Here is a 19,515-nt window from a genome sequence, read left to right on the forward strand (position 1 = left end):
GTACGAGGAACAGCACTTTTATTTTGAGTCGTCTGAGGACATGCTGGACTTCGTGAAAAGGAAAGGGCTGGTGGTGGACTGAGAACGTTTGAACTTTACTGCAACATTCATTTTTTTTTCGTTCCTCTGTTCTTTTTTAAAAAAGTTTCTTGTTTTTCGTTTTGTGGAAGCTGTTTGTAATGCCTTCTGTATTGATTTGGGACCAGTGGCAGAGCTGAGTGAGTTAAAGTTTTCATTTGCACTGTTGGGGGATGGAGGTGTGCTTGTTTAGATTTTGGTGTTTTTCTGTTGGGCAATTGTGTGGGGATTGTTTGATGTTTGAGTATGTTTTTATGAGTGTGGTAGAGGGTGGGGAGGGAACAATAGGTGGGAGACTATCCGGCGCCATCAAGATAGGGATGGGGACCACCAAGCTAGCTGGGCGTGCTAGCTCACGGAAGCGCAGTGGGGGATGTGCATATGTTCGGTTTATCAAAGGGGTTGGGTTACAGCGTGTTGTTACTGAGGAGGGGGTGGGGGGGGGGAATGTTCTGCTGACGAGGGAGGGACTTGGGCCAATGGACAGAGAGGAGGTTGGGGGTGGAGGCTGCCTGGGGGCGGGCTGGTGGAGGCGCGGAGCATGGGCTGGAGGTGGGCCCAAAAAAGGGGATGGCTGATTGGCGAAGGAGGTTTTAATGAGCCCCCCAACTAGGCTGATCACCTGGACTGTTTGAGGGTTAAATGGGCCGGTCAAGAGGACACGTGTGTTCGAGCATCTTAGGGGACTGAAGATGGATGTGGTAATATTGCAGGAGACGCACCTTAGAGTAACTGACCAGATTAGATTGTGGAAAGGCTGGGTCAGTCAGGTCTTTCACTCGGGACTGGATTCAAAGACTAGAGGGGTTGCGATCCTGATCAATAAGCAGGTGGTGTTTGAGGCGGGTAGAATAATTTAGGATGTGAGAGGTCGGTACATTATGGTCAGTGGGAAACTGGAGGGGATGCAGGTGGTATTAGTAAATGAGTATGCGTCAAATTGGGATGATGTGGAGTTTATGAAGAGGATGCTGGGGAAGATACCGGACCTGGACTCGCACAGGTTGGTCATGGGAGGGGACTTCAACACAGTTATTGACCCTGGCTTGGACCGGTCAAGCTCAAAAACGGGCAGGTTGCCAGCAATGGAAAAGGAACTAAAAGGGTTCATGGAGCAGATGGGGGGGGGGGGGGGTGGATCCATGGAGATTTGGGCAGCCGAGGGTGAAGAAGTTCTCCTTCTACTCACACGTGCATAAGGTGTACTCCCGGATCGATTTCTTCATTTTGAGCAGGACCTTACTCTCAGGGATGGTGGACAGTGGTACTTGGCGATCACAATCTCAGACCATGCTCCGCACTGGGTTGACCTGCAGGTTAGTAAAGACAGTAACTAGCACCTGCACTGGAGGTTAGATGCTGGACTTTTGGCTGATGAAGGAGTGTGCGAGCGGCTGAGGAAATGTATTTGGAACTACCTGCAGGTCAACGACACGGGGGAAATTTCAGTAGCGATGGTCTGGGAAGCACTGAAGGCGGTGGTCAGAGGGTAGCGGATCTCGATAAGGACCCATAGGGAGAAGGTGGACAGGGCAAAGACGGACCGACTGGTAAAGGAGATACGACAGATCGATTGGAGGTATACAGAGACCCCAGAGGCAGGGATTTTAAGGGAACGGCGGAGGCTATAGGCGGAGTTTAGCTTGTTAACCACAGGGAGGGCGGTGGAGCAGCTAAAAAAGGTGAGGGGGGCGATCTATGAGTATGTAGAGAAGGCCAGCAGAATGCTTGCACAGCAGTTTAGGAAGAGGGAGGCAGCCAGGGGGATGGGGAAAGTAAATGACGGAGATGGGAACCTGGATGGAGATTCAGCAGGGGTGAATAATGCGTTTAGGCATTCCTATAGTAGGCTGTATAGGTCGGAACCCCCTACAGGGCCGGAGGGGATGAGGCACTTCTTGGGGGCTGAATTTCCCAAAGGTGGACGGGGAGCTGGTAGAAGGGCTGGGGTCCCCAACCGGGTTGGAAGTGATAGTGGAGGGTCTGAAGGCCATGCAAGCGGGTAAAGCCCCAGGGCTGGACGATACCCAGTGGAGTTTTATAAAATAATGGGATATTGGGGATGAGGATGTTCAATGAGGCAAGGGAAAGAGGGGTGCTGCCCCCGACGATGTCACAGGCCACGGTTTTGCTGATTTTGAAGCGGAACAAGAACCCGGAGCTGTGTGGGACTTACAGATCAATATCCGCATTGAATGTGGACGCCAAAATGCTGGCCAAAATTATGCCCTCCAGGATTGAGGATTGTGTTCCGGACGTTATTAGGGAGGACCAGACGGGGTTTGTTAAGGGTAGGCAGTTGGTGGCCAATGTAAGAAAGGTGTTAAATGTGATCATGATGCCCCCGGAAGGTAGGGAGGTGGAAGTAGTGATCGCAATGAATGCAGAAAAGTCATTTGATCAGGTAGAATGGGATTATCTGTGGGAGGTATTGGAACAGTTCGGATTTGGGTGGGGCTTTATTGACTTGGTCAGGTTGCTGTATCAGGCTCCTATGGACGAATAGAACTATATTGGACTATTTTAGACTGCACCGGGTGACGAGACAGGGATGCCCCCTCTCCCCACTGTTGTTCGCGCTAGCTATAGAGCCGTTGGCAATTGCTCTGAGAGCCTCAAGGGGCTGGAAGGGGCTGGTCTGGGGTAGGGGGGTAGAGCACAGAGTCTCACTCTATGCAGCCAACCTGCGTCTGTATGTATAGGACCCAATAGAGGGGATGGAAGAAATCATGAGGATTCTTGGGGAATTTGGCCGATTTTCGGGGTATAAGCTAAATATGGGGAAAAGTGAGATGTTTGCGGTCCAGGCGAGGGGACAGGAGAGGCAATTGGGGGAGCTGCCGTTTAGATTAGTAGGGGGAAGCTTTAGGTACCTAGGCATTCAAGTGATGCGGGAATGGGACCTGCTGCATAAATTCAATCTGGCCCGGCTAGTAGACCAAATTTAGGACGATTTTCGGAGATGGGACGCGCTCCTGTTGGGAGGGTGCAGACGGTGAAGATGACGGTCCCCCCGAGATTCCTATTTGTGTTTCAATGTCTCTCCTTCTTTATTCCGTAGTCCTTTTTTAAACGGGTCAACAAAGTGATCTCTGACTTTGTTTGGGCGGGCAAGACCCCGTGGGTAAGGAAGGTAATGCTTGAGCGGAGTCGGGGAGAGGGCGGGCTGGCGCTGCCAAATTTTAGTAACTATTATTGGGCGGCGAATATAGCCATGATCAGGAAATAGGGGAGGGGTCGGCATGGGAGCGTATGGAGGCGGCTACATGCAAGGACACCAGTTTAGGGGTGTTGGTAACTGCGCCTCTGCCGTTCCTGCTGGCACGGTACTCCACCAGTCCCATGGTGGTGGTGGCCCTGAGAGCCTGGGGGCAATGGAGGAGACATGTGGGAGCAGAGGGAGCACCGGTGTGGTCCCCAATCTGTAATAATCACCAGTTTGCCCCGGGAAACTGGATGGGAGGTTCCAGATATGGCGGAGAGCAGGGATTGAGAGAATGGGTGAATATGTTTATAGAGGGGAGCTTTCCGAATATGAGGGCGCTGGAGGAGAAGTTTGGGTTGGCGAGGGGAAACAAATTCGGGTATCTGCAGGTGAGGGACTTCTTATGTAAACAGGTGTCAACCTTCCCGCCCCTACCGCTAAGGGGGATTCAGGACAGGGTAGTTTCCAGAGGATGGGTGGGAGAAGGGAGCTTCTCAGACATTTACAAGGAACGTATGGGGTCAGAGGAGACGCAGACAGAGGAGCTGAAGCGCAAGTGAGAGGAGGAGCTGGGAGAAGAGATAGAGGATGGTCTATGGGCGGACGCGTTAAGTAGAGTCAACGCGTCCGCAACATGTGCCAGGCTTAGCCTGATACAATTTAAGGTCGTTCATCGGGCTCACATGACAGTAGCCCGGATGAGCAGATTCTTTGGTGTGGAAGACAGGTGTGCAAAATGTGCCGGAGGACCAGTGAACCATGTCTACATGTTCTGGCCATGTCCGAAGCTTAAGGGATTTTGGCAGGGGTTTGCAGATGTCATGTCCACTGTGTTAAAATCAAGGGTGGCGCTGAGTCCAGAGGTGATGATTTTCGGGGTATCGGAAGACCCGGGAATCCAGGAGGAGAAAGAGGCAGACGTTCTGGCCTTTGCTTCCCTGGTAGCCCGGAGACGGATACTGTTAGCTTGGAGGGACTCAGCCCCAGAAGTCGCAGACCTGGCTTTCGGACATGGCTAGTTTTCTCTGTTTGGAGAAAATCAAGTTCGCCTTGAGAAGGTCACTGTTAGGGTTTGCCCGGAGATGGCAACCGTTCGTCGACTTTTTCGTGGAAAACAAATCGTCAACAGAAGGGAGGGGTTAGTTTAGCTTAGAGTAGGGGGTTAATAAAGGTGGAACCTGTAAGGGAGGGAGACGGCTTTTGCACTATGTTTATAGTTTCATGTACATTGTTTATCGTGTTGTTGTTATAATACCAAAACATACCTCAATAAAATGTTTATTAAAAAAAAATGGCGCGGCCGCACACAGACCCGGCCTGCCCCCGCAGCCACCCCCGGACCACTCCCCACCAATCCCCCCCAGCTCCCACTGAACCCCCCCCCCCCCCAGCCAGTGGTACGCGCCCCCCCCCGCCGACTGTGGCTGCGCTGGACACAGTCTGCACCCACAATGCGAGGTTGACGAAAACATAGACCACAAGTGGTCCACGCTGTCATGAAATGGGCTCATTGGGGGCGGAACATCAGGAGAGGGCCTTCAGGTGACGTCCTCAGGCCATCCCAACAGTGTATCGCAAACTCATCGGTGACACCATTTTGGAGGGGGCAGAACATCCGAAAACAGGCGCCGCCCCGATTTCAATGTCAAAAGGGATTGTCTACCCAATCGCTGAATACAATTTCTGCGATGGCAAGCGGTGAATCACGCCCCATGTTCTTCCGCCGGAGGTGAATTGCAACTTATTTGCGCAACAAAATTTATGCATGGCAAGGGTTAAGAGGTTATTTCCGAGGGAATCCTGTTATTGGGCTGCCATTCTGAAGTGTTGGCCCGATAGTGAGGTTCGCAATCAGCCCCTCACCTCTTCCCGCAATGCACATCATCCCCTACACACCTGGATTTTCTGGGTTCCCCCAAGTACAGGGGTAATCCTCCTCCCACAGAAGCCCCCTAGAGAGGAGGATCCTCTAAGTAGGAGAGACCCGCCACAGAGACCCCCTAAATAGGCGGGCCCCTACACAGAGACCCCTTAAATAGAGGGACCCCCCCCCCCCCAAGAAAAGAGACCCCTGTCAAGAAGTAGCCCCCCCCCAGAAAAGAGAAACCTGTCAGGAAGGCCCCAGAAAAGAAATCCCTGTCTAGAAGCTGAGAAAGCTATCCTGACACAGGCAGTTCTAAAAATTTCACCTGATAGTTCAGACAGAGGAAGCACCACGTTTCAATTCGTGGAAAGAGAAAGCAGTGACCTGTGCTTAAGCCCCTTAGATCCTTGCAAGCCATTTGTTTCCCTTAGTGGGCTGCGATTGACAGCCTCCATACATACACACACACTCAGACAGCAGTGAGCCTTGCCTCATTCCTTCCTGGTTCAGTAACTCTGAAATGCTCTGACTTCAATGTTTACGAACATATCCACTTCAAGGATAAATTTTTTAAAAATTTTTTTAAAATCCCGGTTTCCATCTCCAGGCAAACTCCTCCACACACCTTCTCAAAGCAAAATTGATTTTTTTCTGGCCTAAGGAATTCCGCAACATCGCTCACCCACACCTCCAGTTTGGGTGATTCTAGGTCCATCCATCCCAACAGGATCCATCTCCGGACTACCAGAAAGGCAAAGGCCAAAACATCGGCCTCTCTCACCCCTGGAACCCCCGGTCTCCCGACACACCAAAAATTGCCAATTCTGGACTCGGGACCACCTTCACCCTCAGCACCTCAGACATCACGTTAGTGAAAACCAGACAAAATCCCTTCAGCTTTGGACAGGCACAAAACATGTCCCCCGCGCACCGCCCACATCTATCCTTCAGCCCATCAAAAAACCTGCTCACATTACCAACCGTTGTATGAATGGGGCTAAGCCTAGCGCATGAAGAGGATGCATTCACCCTTTTGGGCAGCACGGTAGCACACTGGATAGCATTGTGGCTTCACAGCGCCAGGGTCCCAGGTTCGATTCCCCACTGGGTCACTGTGCGGAGTCTGCACATTCTCCTCATATCTGCGTGGGTTTCCTCCGGGTGCTCCGGTTTCCTCCCACAGTCCAAAGACGTGCAGGTTAGATAGATTGGCCATGCTAAATTGCCCCTAGTGTCCAAAAAGGTTAGGAGGGGTTATTGGGTTACGGGGATAGGGTGGAAGTGAGGGCTTAAGTGGGTCAGTGCAGACTCGATGGGCCAAATGGCCTCCTTCACTGTATGTTCTATGTTCTTTTCAGAGCCTCCTCCCATAACTCAGCCTCCAGTATCCTCCCCAGCTCTTCCTCCCGCTTCTGCTTAACTTCTCCTGTCGGGGTGCCCCCCCCAGTCCATTAATTATTTATAAATCACTGATACCCTGGCCCCACGGACGACACCTGTTTCCTCACATAGTCTTATACTTGTAAGTACCTGAACCCATTCCCGCTGGGCAGCTCACACTCCTCTACCAGTCCCTCCAAGCTCCCGAAGCTGCCCCCCAAAAATAGGACCCCAAACCGCCCAGATACCTGAAATTCTCCTCACTCCCTTGAACGGCAGCTCACCCAGCCTCCCCTCCTGCCCCCTCGCCTGGATCAGACATACCTAACTCTTCCCCATGTTTAAAACTGGCTGAATTTCACCTAAGTACCCATGATCCCTCCAATGCCTTCCAATGGGTCCAATATGTTGAGCAAAAGGTCGCCTGCGTATAGCGAGACCCTATGTTCCACCCCTCCCCACATAATCCCTTTCCAATCCCTTGACACACTAAGCGCCATTGCCAGTGGCTCTATCGCCAAGGCAAAGAGTAATGGGGAGAGTGGGCATCCCTTCCTCTTCCCACGATGCAGTCTAAAATACCCCAATCTCACCAAGTTCGTCCTTACACACGCTGTCGGCAAATCATACAACAACCGGACCCAGTCCACAAACCCCTGCCCGAACCCAAAACGCCTCAAAGCTCCCACAAATATTCCCATTCTACCCAGTCAGAGGCCTGCTCCACGTCCATAGTGACCGCCACCGACACATTCCGTCCCTCTGAGGGCATCATTATAACGTTCAACAGGTGCCTAACATTGTTTATAACATTTATAAACCCCCTCTGGTCTTCTCCTATCACCTCTGCCACACAGTCCTCAATCCGCGAGGCCAAGATCTTTGCCAACAACTCGAGTCTACGATCAGCAGTGATGTCGGGCGGTAGGACCCACAGTGCTCCGGATCCTTGTCCTTCTTCAAGATTAAAGATATTGAGGCCTGCGATAAGATGGGGAGGAGCTCCCCCTTTCCACTTGCCTTGGAGAACAGTTCTCCAGCAACCGACAAAAGAAAAAATACAGGAAAAAACAGAAAAAGCACCCATCTCCTCACACCTCCACAGTTCAATGTCCTCCTTCTCCTTCCAGTCCATTGTCTTTTAAAAATTCTTGCACATTTATAAATAGGCTGATTCAATGACTTGAATTTGTATGTATTGTAAGTAACCATTTATCGTGTGTATTTCAGGCTATTGATTGGAAAGGTGAAGATTTCTGGAATCTGATGGAACCGTACAACATCTGCCTGCCTCAGAGGCCACAGGGTATTTAAAGCCACCATTGCTGGAGTGTCATACACGTATAAAGTTGTGCCTGGAAAGGAACAGAATTTTCGGATGGCCAGAACCCTTACAATTTTCACAGTTCTTCAAACCAAATTTGAATTTGAGTGTTGTCATATATGCTTTACATAGTACTGCAATAAAAACCACAGCTAAATGTATGTTCGCTACTTTATTGCTTAAACAGCTTCCTATGCAGGACAGTCAAACTGTAAAAACACTCTTTTGCGTTTCAGATTGCCGATACTTCTTGAAAGATGATTGGCATTTACTATTTAGTAATTTGCAGTGTGTTTATCAATCTGTCTGCTTTTTAATAAAATGTCAAATCTATGAAATTAAAGAATCTATTAAAACTTAAGAAATCTTTAAAGATAAAGGCAAGAATCAATGGGTTGTATTTACATATTGCAAAAGCACCTTCAGCAGACTTGGCCCACTAAATAAACTTACATAAGAATAAATAAGTTAATTATCTAAGTACCAAGAAAATGTTGCTCCAAAATAGATTGATTGAGAACAAAGAACAATCAAGCACAGGAACAGGCCCTTCGGCCCTCCAAGTCTGTACCGGTCATGATACCACCCTTGACCAAAAACCCTCAGCACTTCCTAGTGCTGTATCCCTCTATACCCATCCTATCCATGTATTTATTGAGATGCCTTTTGAATGCTGTTAATGTATCTGCTTCCACAACCTTCCCTGGCAACGCGTTCCAGGCACTCACCACCCTCTGCGTAAAAAAAACCTGCTTCACACATCTCTAAACTGTGCCCCATGGACCTTAAACTTATGCCCCCTGGTGACTGACCCCTTCACCCTGGGAAAGAGTGCCTGCCCATCCACTCAGCCATGCCCCTCATAATCTTGTAGACCTCTATCAGGTCACACTTTAACCTTAGTCGTTCTAATGAAAACAGACCAAGTCTATTCAGCCTCCCCACATAGCTAGCACCTTCAAGACCAGGCAAAATTTTGATAAACCACCTCTGTACCCTCTCCACATCCTTCTGGTAATGGGACGACCAGAATTGTGTGCAATATTCCAAGTTCAGCCTTACCAAGGTTCTATACAATTGTAACATGACCTGCTAGATTTTATACTCTATGCTCTGTCCAATGAAGGCAAGCATTCCGTATGTTGCCGCACTGTACAACATGGTGCCGCCACGCGCGGACCCAGCCTGCAAAATAGGCCACCCCCCCCCCCCCCCCCCCCCCCCACTTTGGCCGACTCGCGAGCCCCGGACTACCGCCCAACAGTGCCCCCAGCCCCTGACAAAGTCCCTTCTGCCCGTGGATCGGCCCTTCCCCGACTGTGGCGGTGCTGGACTGAGTTCGCAACCGCCACACTGAATTCCCGGCAGGTAAGACCACGCCGTCGGGACCTAGGCTGGTCGGGGGCAGAGTATCGGGTATATGGCACGCGGTGTACTGTTAAGAGTATGCTGCTTTGGAGGGGGCGGAGCATCTTGAAAGAAGCGCCACCCCCGATTTCAGCAGGAATAGGTACTCTTCGGCTGATCGCAGAATGAGATTTCAGCATCGGCAACTGGAGAATCCCGCCCACTGCCTTTTTTTACAGAAAGAGTAACTCTCTTAAGAGTAAGAGATTTAAACATTTCCCTTCTGCTAACCCACTCCAGTAATATCCTGGGATTCAGTGTACTGAGAGAGTACTGTATTGCTGAAGATACCCGGCAGAATTCTCCATTCCTGTTGATGCTGGGGCAGGATTCGTGGTCTTCCAACGACAGCAAAACTGGTGTTGCACCTGGACCGATTCACAACCGTTAAGGGGCTAGCACCGGGGCATGTGGAACACAATCAATTCCAATGAGAAACAGTGTTGGATTTGCGATTGACACTCAGAAGTTGCAGCCGCATATACACACCTCACTCCCCACACACACCACTCCAGCCAACAAGATGGCAGCAAGGAGAGTGGCCCCAAGATTCACCGACGCCGAGTTTGAGATACTCCTGGACACTGGTGAAAAGGCGGGCCACCCTGAACCCTGGCCCGGGAAGGAGGCTGCCAGCCACCGCTGTTCACCATGCCTGGGTGAAGTTGGCAGAGGCTGTCAGCGACACCATCCGGACCGTCCTCTAGTGCCATAAACAACTGCACACCCTCCTCAAGGTGGCCAGGGTGAGCAGGCAGCACTGTGCACCTGGCACCAACCCCCATCCAACATACCTGTTACCCCAATCCGCAGGGTGCCAAGCCCCCTCCTTGCACCACATTCTGGCACAGATACCGGCCGCAGTGGCCAGGGCGCCACCAGCTACCCACCCCCTGGGCTGCATGCATTGGACTGTCTTAACACTGCATTTTCTGATTCACCCCTCCCCCTTCCAGGAGAAGGCTGCTCATAACTGCAGGGTGTGGGAGAAGACTGGAGGGAGACCACTGGACCTGTAGCCCCTCACCTCGGGAGAGCAGTGGGCCCTGGATATGGTGGCGGGCCTGAGGAAAGGGCAGCCGCCGGGGTGGAGGTAAGCCTCGGGTGAGGAAGAGAGAGCCCACTGAGTTGCAGTTCCCTGTGGCACGTGTGTCAACCCCTACCAAACGCCACCCCCACACCAGCCTCACACTACCTTCATCCCCACACCACCCTCACAACACCCTCACCCTCACACCACCCTCAACTCCACACCACCACTACCCCCCAGCGCGCAATCTAATGAATCTTGTCTTGTGTCTTGCAGGACCTGTTGGTGATGGATGGGGCCCTTCTGGTGTTCCCCAGTTACAGCCTGAGCCTCAGGTGCCGAGTAGCAACGAGGATACTGGCACGGAGGGGACCCATATGATGAGACCCCGGAGCTCGTGTCCAATGATGACACCGATTTCCCATCACAGCTGTCTCCAATATCCTCCACCATCCCAGACGCACCTCGATTGGGTACTTACCAGAAGTGTTTCCTGGGACGGTATCTGGTTCTCACCACACAAATGCTCCTGACGGGGTGGACGGTCGGAGGGCAGGCTGACCCCAGGGACCAGCTGCCGTCCGGATAGGTTTTGGGCTTCTAGAACAGACAGTCCCATCAATCGTGGAGATGCAGTTGCAGAGCCAGACTCTACATGAGGGTTGCCGGTGAGCAACCATCATCGCAGATGCAGGTGGATAAGTCCAACAGCAGGAGGTGGTGCCGGCCATGCGTGCCACCCAGGCCAACACAACATGGCTGGCATCCGCCATGCATGCCTTGGGGACTATGGATCAGCATGTCCAAGGTCTGGGACATGCAGGTGGTGCCAAGTCCCAGGACAGGCAGCCATGTGCCAGAGCCATCTGGGCATTTCAGCGGCACTCCTGAGCATAGCCCAGTCACAGCGGGCCATGGCTGAGAGCATGGGCGGCATTGCCCAGGCGAGAAAAGTAGACACCAGTTAAGTTGGCAGAAGTGTAAGGCACCGTTTAGCTATCGGAGCTAGGGCATGTATCTGTATGAATGTGTTCCCATTAAACACCTGTCCACAACTTTACAATCAGCCTTGGTGCTCTGTCAGAAGGGTGTGAGGGGTGGGTTGATCTGAGCTGGACGCAGCGTTTGCGTGGAGGAATTGGCAGACGTTGAGAGACGGCTCAGGCACCGTAGTTCAGCCAGCGTTCAACGTTCCGGTGTCCCACCTTGCCACCACAGGTATTCGATGGGACCATGTGATGGAATGGCCAGCCCACATGCAGGGATCACCCAGGTGGACGGTGGAAAGTCCTCCCGTGGGCAAAGGTGACATTGTCGAACAATGAAGAGCACCTGAGCTCATCAGCGAGCGGGTTGTCATCATCCTACATCCCATGGACTAGACCCACTGTTGCTGCTAACCGAGGATGCGCACCCTGGAGTGCGGCAGGTATGTAACACGAAGGGGGTTGTAGGCGGGGCTGTGACCAGGGGTGGGATGTGGTGTCTGTGCTCCTGGCCAGTCACCCCCCCCCCCCCCCCCCCCCCCGAGTCAGTGAACCTAGAGGCGATCAGAGCATCCTGTGCCCGCTAGCCCTGACGCACATGCTGTGCAGCCTATCTGGTCTGCCCAGACCCAATGTTCTGTCCAACCTCACACTCCCCAGCATCCTCCTCATTGCAGGAGTCCAGCATCCTCCTCCTCCAGCACGTCGCCCCTCTGCTGCGCAATGTTGTGGTGGACACAACATGCCACCTCAATGTGGACGACCCTCCTAGCGCTATACTGGAGGGCCTCTCCAGAGCGGTCCAGGCACCTGAACCGCATCTTCAAGATGCCGAAGCACTGCTCAATTACACCCCACGTCGCTGCATGGGTGTCGTTGTAGCGGGTCTCTGCATCGGTCTGTGACCTTTGGATAGGTCACGCAGTGGGTAACCCCTGTTGCACAGGAGCCAACCCTCCAGCCGGGTACGCCTTGAAGAGGCCAGGAATCATTGAGTGTGCCAGGATGAAGACATCGTGCACACTGCCTGGGTATCGGGCGCAAACATGCATGATGCGCATCTGATGGTCACAACCAGCTGCATGTATCTCTCGCTTTGTCTCAGGTGGCCTGTCATCTGCGTGTGCTCATAGGACAACATGCATCCCGTCGATCACCTCCTGGACCCGGGACAAATCAGTGATGGCGCCGGACCCTACTGCCCGGGCATTCTGGTGGGCTCGGTCCACATTGAAATAGATGTATTTCAGGACTGAATTAAGTTGCTGGCAAAAGAACCAGGTGAGATTTTTTAATGTGTGTGTCATTGTCTAGATAAGTACGAAAGGTTGTTCCAATCTAGATTATTTGAGGCAGAAGGTGGCTGAAGAAGACATTTTCATATTAACATTAAAATCATATCACCACATTTGAATATATTCAAGAGGTGGCTGGATATAGCACTTGGGGAGAATGGGATCAAAGGCTATGGGGAGAAAGCAGGATTAGGCTATTGAGTTGGATGATCAGCCATGATCGTGTTGAATGGCGGAGCAGACTCGAAGGACCAAAAAGCCGCCTCTTGCTCGCTATGTATATGTATGTATTTACTTGACATAATCCCATTTAAAATTTGCTTTGTAGATCATTCCATCAATGTAGCTATGAGAACAGGAAGTCCTAATCCAGGCAGAAAGGTCCTAATATAGTTTTGATACAATTAGTTTCATGGGAAGGTGCAGGAAGTTTAGAAGTAGTTACTTTGCCGCAAAGTGGCCTTTTCATAAAATCCTAAATGCTGAGCTGGTCCGTAGAGTTCTGCATTCAGCTGTCCCTCAGTCCTGGCAGACAGATTGATATTCAAGTTCATACCAGGTCATTGGGCCCAACTATTTATTCGATCAAATGTTTTCCTGGGGACACCACCCTCCATCAACACCCGAGGCAAATACCCGCTTTGCGTTGGGAACCTTACTCTTGCGCTCACAGCACTGGAGCGCTGTAATCTTGTTGCACCCGGAACAAAGGGGCGGACTTCCGGCCAGCCTAGCAACGACAGGGCGCGCGCGCGCGCGCTTGGCCGTCTCCACGGCAACCTGGCCCAACGATCACAACGGGAAAGGAGTCAAGCAAGGAGGCTGGCAGGGGCCAATGCGAGGCGCCCAGAGCAGGTGGGGAAATTAGGCCTGGCGCCAACTGCTGCTGCCGTGCCTCAGCACTGAGAGCGAAGATGTGGTGAAACTACATATTAATGTATGGGGAAAAAATGTACATAACATGCCATGCACGAATAGAAAACAGTATGCTGACGCACGGAAAAAATGCAAGTTTATCCAAAATAAGATATATATCAATGCAAGAAAAATGCTGCATAACTTGTGGATGGAATGAATAATGACCTGTGTGGGATGAATGCATCAATTGGAATTTGCATATATTGTGCCCTGGCCAATATTTGCCGCCCCCCGCCACCCAACAACACAAAGACAGATTATCTGGTCATGATCACATTGCTATTTATGAGAGCTTACTGTGCACCAATTGGTTGCTCTGCCCTCTACACTAAATCAGTGACTGCCCTTTTAAAAAAGTATTTAATTAGGTGCACAGCACTTTCGGACATCTTGAGGTCATGAAAGGTGCCATGCAAATGCAAGATGTCATATCTGTTGATAGATTTGGGCAGCAATGCAGGTGATCACTGCAACTGGCGGAACTCTATGAATCAATGCAGGTATCATCCTCCAGTTTTCTACAGTTTTTCCATTGTTCTGCCATGGATGTCAAACCATTCACTGCACTTAATATACTTAGGGCAGCACAGTGGTTAGCATTGTTGCTTCACATCACCAGGGTCTCAGGTTCGATTCCCGGCTTGGGCCACTGCAGAGTTTGCACGTTTTCCCTGTGTCTGCGTGGGTTTCCTCCGGGTGTTCCGGTTTCCTCCCACAAGTCCCGAAAGACATGCTTGTTAGGTAATTTGGACATTCTGAATTCTCCCTCCGTGTACCCGAACAGTTGCCGGAATGTGGAGACTAGGGGCTTTTCACAGTAACTTCATTGCAGTGTTAATGTAAACCTACTTGCGACAATAAAGCTTATTATTATATAACTGAAAAGCCATTCAGATATTTGGAATTTTGAACGCCTGTGAAGGTTTTTAAATCAATTCTGTCCTTTTCGTTTGTCTCTTGATGACTTCCACAGAATGTAGTGGAGAAGGCTTCAAAAAAAATTTATACAGCACCGTTCATGATCTCGGGGATCCCAAAGTACTTTACAAGCTGGTCACGCACTTTCTGAAGTGCATTATTATAATGTAGTGAAATAATAGTTATTTAATTATAGGGGCAGGTGGTGGCAGAGCTATATTGTCACTGGCCCAGTAATCCAGAGACCCAGGTTATTGGTCTGGGGTCCTGGGTTCATGGCAGATGGTGAAATTTGAATTCAATAAAAATATGTAATTTAAAAAAAAGTCTAACAATGACCATGAAACCATGGTCAATTGTCAACAAAATCCATCTGGTTCACTAATGCCCTTTAGGGAAAGAAATCTGTCTTCCTTACCTGGTCCAGCCTACATGTGACTCCACAATAATATGGTTGACTCTTAAATGCCCACGGAAATGGCCTAGCAAGGCACTAAGTTCAAGGGCAATTAGGGATGGGCAATAATTGTTGGTCCAGCCATCAACATGCGCATCCCATGAATGAATAAAAACGGCACCAACAGCAAGGCCCCAAAGCCTTAGATAATATATTTTTGTTAGTTGAATATTAGTTGAATGTAAATATTGATCAGGAGACAAAAACTTCACTGCTTTTAAAGGGCAGGCAGGGCTTCGGTTGAACACATCCTAAAAAGAGCAGCAGCCTTCAGTTCTGCAACAAATGTCAGCATGGATTATTTGCTCAAGTCCCTCAACTTGATTTGGATGCAAAAATGCTCATACTGACATCTTTAAAACGTCAAAGGAACTCCAGGCATATTTCAAAGGCTCCTTCCCTCTTTCAAGAAATCTCTGTGAAGTTATGAGGCGTTGCCTGTTTCTTTGTTGGTTGGCAGTGACCAGCATTTTGGATGCCATTGGCTCATCCTCATCATCACGACTGGCTAAATATCAAATTAATTAATGTATATATGTTGCCTGGAACAAATTACTGTCATCAATATGGTGTCATTGCATGGTCGGAGTCTTCTCGTGAACATTCTTCATAAGTCCATCTCATGTGTTATGAACCAGAAGCTGTTGAATAATAATAATAATAATCTTTATTATTGTCACAAGTAGGCCTACATTAACACTGCAATGAAGTTACTGTGAAAATCCCCGAGTCGCCACACTCTGGCACCTGTTCGAGTCCACTGAGGGAGAATTACCAAACAGCACATCTTTCGGGACTTGTAAAAGGAAACCGGAGCACCCAGAGAAAGCACACACAGACATGGGGAGATCATGCAGACTCTGCACAAACAGTGACCCAAGCCGGGAATCGAACCTGGGACCCTGGTGGTGTGAAGCAACAGTGCTAACAATTGTGCTAAAATGCCGCCCAAAAAGCAATACCCTTTACAATTTGCACCATCCTAGAATGTTAATGCCCACTTAATTTTAATGCTCACTAATTCACCGTGGAAGATGGCTTTAACACCATAACTGCATTCAAGCTGAGCTCAACATCTAAATCTTCTCTGGAGAAGATGTTTCCTCTTGTGGGAGAATCTAGTGCCAGAGGGCAATGTTTAAAAATAAGGGGTCGCCCATTTAGAGCTGAGATGAAAAAGTTTCCTCCCAGAAGTCGTGGTTTTTGGAACTGTATTCTTCAAAAGGCAGCCTACCCAGCCTTCAGAACAGCGACCACGACACCACACAACCCTGCCATGGCAATCTCTGCACGACGTGCCAGATCATCGACATGGGTACCACTATTACACGTGAGAACACCACCACCAGGTACGTGGTACATTCTCGTGCAACTTGGCCAATGTCGTCTACCTCATACACTGCAGGAAAGGATGTCTCGAAACGTGGTACATTGGCGAGACCATGCCGACGCTGCGACAACGGATGAACGGACATCGCGCAACAGTCACCAGGCAGGAATGTTCTCTTCCAGTCGGGGAACACCAGCAGTCATGGGCATTCAGCCTCTGATCTTCGGGTAAGCATTCTCCAAGGCGGCCTTCAGGACGCGCCACAATGCAGAATTACCGAGCAGAAACCTATAGCCAAGTTCCGCACACATGAGTACGGCCTCAACCAGGACCTTGGATTCATGTCGAATTACATTCACCCCACACCATCTAGCCTGGGCTTGCAAAATCCTACCAACTGTCCTGGCTTGAGACAATTCACACCTCTTTAACCTGTGATTATCCCTCTCTCCAGTTGCTCCGTCTGGACCTGAAACGACTTAATTACCTGCAAAGACTTGCATTCAAAGTATCGTCTTGCATCTTTGACTTTGTCTATATTTAAGTTTCTGGAAACTACCTCTTCATTCACCTGAGGAAGGAGCAGTGTCCGGAAGCTAGTGGTTCGAAACAAACCTGTTGTTTAACCTGGTGTTGTAAGACTTCTTGCTTACCCCAGTCTAATGCCGGCATCTCCACATCAAAAGGCAACGGAAGCAGAATCTTTGAATATTTTTACAGCAGAGGTAGATAGATTCTTGATAAGCAAGAGGGTGAAAGGCTATTGAGGGTAGATAGGAATGTGGAGTTGAGGTTACAATCAGATCAGCTATGACCTTATTCAATGGCGGAACAGGCTCAAAGGGGCGAGTGGCCCACTCCTGCTCCTAATTTGTACGTTCACGTGTATGCATATGAATTACATAAACTAGATTTATTTAATTTTTGAGCACATAAAGAACAGCAAAGAATTACAACAGTAAACTGACTTTATCTTTTAATTGGCTTTTGCTCAAATAACATTAATATAAGTTAGAGTCTCCCAGCCACTGGACCATGCCATATTTGGCTTTAGTTTTCTGAAGTTAAATTCACTCTCTCCCTTTGTGTTTCTGCAAGTTTTAGTCTCACTGACATTGTGCTTGCTTCACTCCAAAGAGCTGAACATAAAAATTTAGCTGGACACTCCAGTGCAGTACCGCATGATTGCTGCACTATAGAGTCTGTTGTCTTTTGGATGAGATGTTAAACCAAGGTCCCATCTGGAGGGCTGGTTTAGCTCAATGGGCTAGACAGCTGGTGTGTGATACAGAACAAGGCCAGCAGCGCAGGTTCAATTCCTGTACCAGTTGAGAATTCTGAATTCTCCCTCCGTGTACTTGAACAGGCGCCAGAGTGTGGCAACTAGGGGCTTTTCACAGTAACTTCATTGTAGTGTTAATAAAAGCCTACTTGTGTCAAAAAAGTTTATTTACATTTACTTAAGTGGACATAAACAATTCCATGGAGCAGTTTGAAGAAGAGTGGAGTGCTATCTCTGGTGCGCTGGTCAATATTTATCCTTCAACCAACATCGTTCAAAAAGAATATCCGGGGCGGGATTCTCCGTCCCACCAGCCCTGTTTTCCGGGGCACGTGCCCACTAGCATCAAGATCCTCCATTCCGGCAGACGGCCAATCGGGTTTCCTACTGTTGCCAGCCCACGGTGTTGGGAAACCTGTGTGCGTTGGTGCGCTGCCGGCAAAGTGGAGGATCCCGCCGACGGAGAATCCCACTGGTGATCTTTATTACATTGCCATTTGTATCATTTCCTGTATCAAGTTGCCTGCCATGTTTCCTACTTCAAAAGTGACCATTACGTACTTGGGGATGACCTGAGAGCGCCACGGTGACACAGTGGTTAACACTGCTGCCTCACAGCTCCAGTGTCCCGGATTCAATTCTGGCCTCAGCTGACTGTGAAGTTTGCACGTTCTCCCCGTGTCTGCTTGGGTTTCCTCCAGGTGCTCCGGTTTCTTCCCACTGTCCAAAGGATGTGCAGGTTAGGTGGATTGGCCATGCTAAATTGCCCCTTAATGTCCAAAAGGTTAGGTTGGGTTGCAGGGATAGGGTAGTGTCGTGGGTTAACGTGGGATGCTTTTTCCAAGGTCCGGTGCAGACTTAATGGGCCAAATAGCCTCCTTCTGCACTAAATTCTATGATTCCGAGGTCATGGAAGTTGCTATGTAAAGGTAAATCTTTATTTTATTTATTGAATGATCCAGTAATCTTTGAACCTGGTTGTATACAACCTAATAGTTTTACGAATTTACTCCTGATCTTATTTTCAGGTTGAATGGTCCACAGGTGAATGTTATTCACATCTCTCAAACAGTATCTGCCTGGCTAACCACATCTGTACTGAATGGAATGCAGAAGGGAAATTCGTCCTCTGTAAGTTAAACACACCAAAGCTGTGTGACCGTCTTAAACTATTCATGTCCCTAGCTTTCCATTTTTTTTCCAGTCTACAGGATAAACTCATATATATCTCGACACAAAGTTAGTGCTTATCTTTATGTAAGTAGCAATGAAATGAAAGTTATCATTGCATAGGAAAATAAATTAATACTAATCTTTCTGGAGTGAACATAAGTAACATGATTATTATCTTTTTAAAGTACTAAGTTTAATTGATTGCAGTTTACCTAATTATGCTTTCAAATATTTGCTTAGCCCAGTACATTTGATTAGCCCGGTATAGTTTGCCTACATAGAGAAATTAATATTTGTTAAAAAGTTTCATTAACATTGGAATTAATAATTATTAGACCAAAGTTCTTGGACAACATTGATGTGCTTTGTTTGATTGTTCTTTGGACTTTGTGCATATAGTAGGAGACACTTAATTTCCTTAATGGACTACTTCAAACCTTTTCCCAAGCATTTGAGCTATTATTTAGTTTACTTATTAAATCTAATTTATTATTGCATTTCTAAATTGTTTGGACTATAATATGTTTTGAATAATTAAACGGAAATGAGCCATAGACATTCCTAAAGTTATCATCTCAAAATTCTCAGTGGAAAATTGTTCTGTTTCTGCCCTTTTGTGAATCGTCCTCCCCACCAGTGAAGCTAAACATGAATACAAAGGCTCACTGACCGTCACTGAGCAGAGAGGATTTTAAAGAATTAAGAAATATAGGACAAATTCATGACAGGAAACAGATGTTCTCATTTGAAGCAGTGTTTTTCTACATGGGGTACCATCTGCAAATATTGATACAATCCAGAAGGCCTCAATATGTAAACAGGAACAATGTGTTAGCTCAGCAAAGTAACCCTCACAAATCTACCTGTA

The 19,515-nt window shown here is 48.9% G+C and overlaps 2 protein-coding genes across 5 annotated transcripts in view; both read left to right on the forward strand.

Annotated features, from left to right (window-relative positions):
• Positions 1-8,230, forward strand: part of LOC119970665 (ufm1-specific protease 2-like) — a 102,736-nt gene extending 94,506 nt beyond the window's left edge. Inside the window, exon 12 of the mRNA XM_038805650.1 lies at positions 7,758-8,230. Coding sequence (XP_038661578.1) covers positions 7,758-7,841 — 84 coding nt within the window. The 3' untranslated portion in view covers positions 7,842-8,230. The remainder of the gene's footprint in view (positions 1-7,757) is intronic.
• A 5,055-nt stretch (positions 8,231-13,285) lies between these two features.
• LOC119970666 (LRP2 binding protein) overlaps positions 13,286-19,515 on the forward strand; it is a 53,103-nt gene continuing 46,873 nt past the window's right edge. For 2 of the 4 annotated variants that reach the window (XM_038805652.1, XM_038805655.1), the window contains exons 1-2: positions 13,286-13,424; positions 18,503-18,605. In XM_038805652.1, coding sequence (XP_038661580.1) covers positions 18,577-18,605 — 29 coding nt within the window. In that variant the 5' untranslated portion in view covers positions 13,286-13,424; positions 18,503-18,576. Of the gene's footprint in view, positions 13,577-18,502; positions 18,606-19,515 lie in introns of all 4 variants that reach the window. The other 2 variants (XM_038805654.1, XM_038805653.1) reach the window with 2 other exon arrangements.

This window comes from Scyliorhinus canicula, chromosome 8 (assembly GCF_902713615.1).
Source record: "Scyliorhinus canicula chromosome 8, sScyCan1.1, whole genome shotgun sequence".
NCBI lineage: Eukaryota > Metazoa > Chordata > Chondrichthyes > Carcharhiniformes > Scyliorhinidae > Scyliorhinus > Scyliorhinus canicula.